General features: G+C 35.5%; 1 protein-coding gene across 1 annotated transcript; it reads left to right on the top strand.

Annotated features, from left to right (window-relative positions):
* Positions 1–3,210: 3,210 nt before the first annotated feature.
* LOC112667129 (olfactory receptor 6C3-like) lies at positions 3,211–3,890 on the top strand. The gene has a single exon (XM_049102811.1). The coding sequence runs from the start codon at positions 3,297–3,299 to the stop codon at positions 3,888–3,890; it is 594 nt and encodes a 197-aa protein (XP_048958768.1). The 5' UTR covers positions 3,211–3,296.
* The last annotated feature ends 1,505 nt before the right edge of the window (positions 3,891–5,395 follow it).

Genomic DNA, 5,395 nt, shown 5'->3' with positions numbered 1-5,395 from the left:
TTTAGCATGATAATAAAAGAGTTAAAAATTGAAACAGAGCTACTTTGAATAAATTTGTTTAACAACTTCAAGAAAAAAGTGTGCTGTTTAAGTGTTTGGTAGACTGAATTAGGACTCAAAACGATGAAAGTAATTGGTATGTCTAAAATTTAAAGGCCATATTTTCATTAGATATATTTTAACCCATTTTCTCCTATTTTTACAATTATGGTATTAATCTTATTTTTTAACCTTTAAATTTTGATTTAAGGGAAATCAAGAAAAAAGAATACAATGAAAATTTAGTATTGAAAAATTACCTTTTAAAAGCTTCACTAGTATTCACAAGCTCTAACCTAGGCCTAACTTCTAATGGTTTTGTAACATGACCGTGCTAATGTTTGCACAATGCATGTTGGGGGAATGGTTAGTGTGTGCATCTGTGGAAGGTGGACAAAGAAATAACCTGACATAGTAAAAGCATGATTTAGATGTTTTAGATATAAGCATTCCTACAGTTGTTGCCATTGGAGTAATTTTTGTAAATGAATAAAAATGTATGACCCATCGTTTCACAATGACGTGAATGTAAAAAAAATGAGGAGAAACAGCAGTCCTCTCTTTTATTCACTCAATTAGCAACATGACTTTGACAACAGATTTTATTTTTTATCTTAGAATCCTCCTATAAATGCCTCTAGGTATGACTAGTAACAAATTTTATTTGTACTTGTATGTTTATTTTTACTTCTATGTCTTTGAAATAATAATGTATGTTTTTGAGATTGGAAATAATTATATTGATATTCTCAGAACAGAAAACATAGTCTTATCTGGGTCCCATTATTAAATTTTAATCATTTTATGTATTTGATATGAAGATACTGAGGAAAGAAATCTTCCTTGGAATCTATTTTTTTAAAAGCACTATAAACTGACCTATAATCATTGGTAGAAATTGTACTTTTCAGAGGACAACTTAGAAAACAACACTCTTTCAAACTGATCTCTAATTTGATAGCTGTGCAAACCAAAATAATCTGATTATCTTGTTTCATGTATGCCATGTATTGTAATAACTATGCTTATTTATAGTTAGTATTTATTTATGTGTTAGCTTGGGCAGCCCGGGTGGCTCAGTGGTTTAGCACCGCTTTCTGCCCAGGGCCTGATCCTGGGGTCCCAGGATCGAGTCCCATGTCAGGCTCCCTGCATGGAGCCTGCTTCTCCCTCTGCCTATGTCTCTGCCTCTCTCTCTGTGTCTCTCATGAATAAATTAAATATTTTAAAAATAATAATTATGTGTTAGCCAAATATTTGAATATTCTTATGATAGGGAAAATACATGTCTTCTAAACTTTTGTCTGTGACTCACTCTGTTTGAAATTTACCACATACCTCTTCATCTCTTTTAGGTCATGCTGATCACAAATTGTTCATCTTTTCTATTTTAGACAAAGAATAAAATAGTAAGTGTAAATCATAGAAGCAGATGGAGAGAAATTTTATGGTAAACATTTTCTTATAGTTTTTATTTACTATACTGACTAATTTACATACTTTAATTTTAAGATTATTACTATTTTAATGCTTTAATCTTCTTTTAATCCTTACTTAATAATTTGCTTCTTTCAATTTTTTCCCTAAGCTTACTATCCTCTTTTTTTTTTAAATCTATTTATTTATTTGAGAGAGAGAAAGAGACAGAGAGCAGAGGGAAGGGAAGAGGGAGAGGGAGAGAAGCAGACTCCATGCTGAGCACAGAGTCAGACTCGGGACTTGATACCAGGGTCCTGAGATCATGACCTGAGCCAAAATCAATAGACCACCACTTATTTGGCTTGGCCACTCAGGCACCCTTCACTCTCCTATTTCTAAAAACCCCTTCATGCTTCTCTAGGTTTCCATAAAGCTTTGTCTATATCTTCTTTCCCCCACTCATATGATTCCGTGAACCAATATTTATATATTTCTATCTCCTTCTGTATTCATTACTCTCATTTACTTTTTTTTTTTCCAGAATCATAACCTTTAAAGTAAAACTGCACTTTCTTTTTATACACACCAACATGCTGATTTTGTTTGGGAATACACTGTGTAAGAGTGGAGATGATAACAACATTGATGGCATGGAAATACTACTAAGGCCAGAAAACAAAATTAGTCATGATAATTCCTATTCACTTCTCTGAAACTGTATCTCATTAGCCATGAAAGAAATGACAGAAGAAAAAAAAAAAAAAAGAAATGACAGAAGAATCAAGCATTTGAATATAATTAGTTTAGTAAAATGATAAAGTTGTCTTAATCCTATTTATTGATGATTGGGAGGTATGTGTGTGTATATTTTATGAAAATCATTTCCTGATATACCTTAATGACAATAATCATTTTGGTTCTAGAATGCAAACCTCTTAATTGAATACGAAATGATATCCATCTCAACTCCTGCATAAAATCAAGATAGAAGAAGAATTTTTCCATGCTTTGAAAGTCTCTCTAATTTCCCTCTGATATTTCCTCTTATATAAAAACAATCAACAATTGCTATCATCACATAGATTATTCTCTGGTAGAACTGCAAATTAAAGATGAAATTCTCTGTCCAGATACTCTGGAAATGCAAACTATTGTTTGTCCCGGCATATCCATCTTTCAAAACATGAATGAACATTATGTTATTCTATTTGAAACATCATTTTGCTAACTTTACCTTAAACACTTAAATCACTGTCATTTTTCCATTGGGATCATCAATTTCTCTCTTTCTTTTTTCTTTCCTATTTAGACGTGGGAAATTAGAGGACAGTAGTGGGAAACCACATGCAAGGGATAGTGTTTATCCTGGCAGGTCTGACTGATGATCCACAATTGAAAGTTGTGTTATTTGTCTTCCTGCTTCTCACCTACTTGCTGAGCATCTTTGGCAACTTAACCATCATCACACTCACCCTGGTGGATACTCATCTCAAGACCCCCATGTATTTTTTCCTTCTCAAAAATTTCCTATACTACTACATGCATCCCTAAATTGTAGATCATTTCTACTGTGACACAACCCCCTTGCTGCAGATTCATGAAAGACACACAAAGAGAGAGAGAGATGCAGAGACACAGGCAGAGGGAGAAGCAGGCTCCAAGCAGGGAGCCCCACATGGGACTCAATCCCGGGTCTCCAGGATCACGCCCTGGGCCGAAGGTGGTGCTAAACTGCTGAGCCACCCAGGCTGCCCAAAAACCATTTCCTTTAATTGCTTGCAGCTCAACTGTTTTTTACCTTCCTTCTTGGTGCATCTGAATTTTGCTTGCTGCCAGCTATGTCCTATGACCGCTATGTTGCCATTTGTAAGCCCCTGCATTACACAACCATCATGAGCAGTAAGATCTGCATGCAACTTGTCTTCTGTTGTTGGCTTGCTGGGTCTTTTGTCATCTTTCCACCTCTCCTCTTAGGCTTAAATTTTGACTTCTCTGCTTTCAATATTGTTGATCATTTCTACTGTGCCACAACCTCCCTGCTGCAGATCTCCTGCTCAGACACACAGCTCTTAGTGACAATGGGATCCATCTCTGCTTTGGTGACACTCATAGTCACATTGGTAATGGTGATAATATCATATACCTATATTGCATTAAGAATTCTAAAAATCCTTTCAGTCAATCAGAGGAAAAAGGCTTTTTCAACATGTTCTTCTCACATGATTATGATATCCCTTTCTTACGGCAGCTGCATCTTCATGTATGTTAAGCCATTAGTCAAACAAAGAACATCTTTTTCCAAGGGAATTGCAGTGCTCAACACCTCCGTGGCTCCACTTTTGAATCCTTTCATCTACATTTTGTGGAACCAGCAAGTAAAAACGGCCTTCATGAACATGGTACACAAAATTGTTTCTTTCCCAAACAAATGAGTATCCTATTATATAATATATATTGGAAATAGGCAAAGAAGTTTCAAATAATACCAGCATATTCAATAGCAGCTTTCAATACACAGATTCCTCTTTTTTTCCCTTTATCCCTATAATATCTTAATCTCTTTCAAATTTTATTCACAAAAACTGTTCCACAGAAGTTAATGTTCCCTATATTCTTTATTAGATATATAATTTTTTTCATCTTATTTCCTTTTCCCTCTAGATAAAGGAACGAAACTGAACTACATTTTTCTTAAAATTTTAAAAGACTTTATTTATTTGTTTGACAGAGAGAGAGAGTCAGAGAACACAAGAAGGGGGAATGGCAGAACCAGAGGAAGAAACAAGGTTCCCGCTGAGCTTGGAGCCCAATGCAGGGCTGGATCCCAGGACCCTGGGATCATGACCTGAACTGAAGGCAGACGCTTAACCAACTGAGCCACCCAGGCTCCAGAGCTACATTTTTCAACATGTCTCCTTTGTCTTTAATTTGTAATTAGTCAAGACTATAAAATGTTGTTTAATTTGAATTATACTTAATACTTAATAGTAACTTAATAGTAACACACTATTCCAAGGTTATTACCATTGTTATTTGTAATCAAGTTTATTTTTTTGAATACTGAGTTTATTTACTTTCTCATTTTATTTACTTAAAATTAATTTTCATTTATATTTCTATAATATAGTTTAGTAATAATGATTGTGTTTAAAGTAATTAATTTACAATTTTAACAGACATTGCTGCTATAAACATCGGGGTGCAGGTGTTCCGGTGTTTCACTGCATCTGTATCTTTGGGGTAAATCCCCAGCAGTGCAATTGCTGGGTTGTAGGGCAGGTCTATTTTTAACTCTTTGAGGAACCTCCACTCAGTTTTCCAGAGCGGCTGCACCAGTTCACATTCCCACCAACAGTGCAAGAGGGTTCCCCTTTCTCCACATCTTCTCCAACATGTGTGGTTTCCTGCCTTGTTAATTTTCCCCATTCTCACTGGTGTGAGGTGGGATCTCACTGCGGTTTTGATTTGTATTTCCCTGATGGCCAGTGATGCAGAGCATGTTCTCATGTGCTTGTTGGCCATGTCTGTGTCTTCCTCTGTGAGATTTCTGTTCATGTCTTTTGCCCATTTCATGATTGGATTGTCTGTTTCTTTGCCGTTGAGGTTAATAAGTTCTTTATAGATCTTGGAAACTAGCCCTTTATCTGATGTGTCATTTGCAAATATCTTCTCCCATCCTGTAGGTTGATTGTTGACTGTTTCTTTTGCCGTGCAGAGGCTTCTTATCTTGATGAAGTCCCAATAATTCATTTTTGCTTTTTTTTCCCTTGCCTTAATAGATGTATCTTGGAAGAAGTTGCTGTGGCCAAGTTCAAAAAGGGTGTTTCCTATGTTCTCCTCTAGGATTTTGATGGATTCTTGTCTCACATTTAGATCTTTCATCCATTTTGAGTTATCTTGGTGTCTGGTGTAAGAGAATGGTCTAGTTTTATTCTTC

This window comes from Canis lupus, chromosome 27 (assembly GCF_003254725.2).
Source record: "Canis lupus dingo isolate Sandy chromosome 27, ASM325472v2, whole genome shotgun sequence".
Lineage (NCBI taxonomy): Eukaryota > Metazoa > Chordata > Mammalia > Carnivora > Canidae > Canis > Canis lupus.
The sequence above is the reverse complement of the archived record's forward strand: the minus strand, read 5'-3'. Positions and strand labels throughout refer to the sequence as shown.

Bases quoted from the DNA above. Each gene is read 5' to 3' on its own strand.
- LOC112667129 (XM_049102811.1), top strand. From the start codon at position 3,297: ATGTCCTATGACCGCTATGTTGCCATTTGTAAGCCCCTGCATTACACA.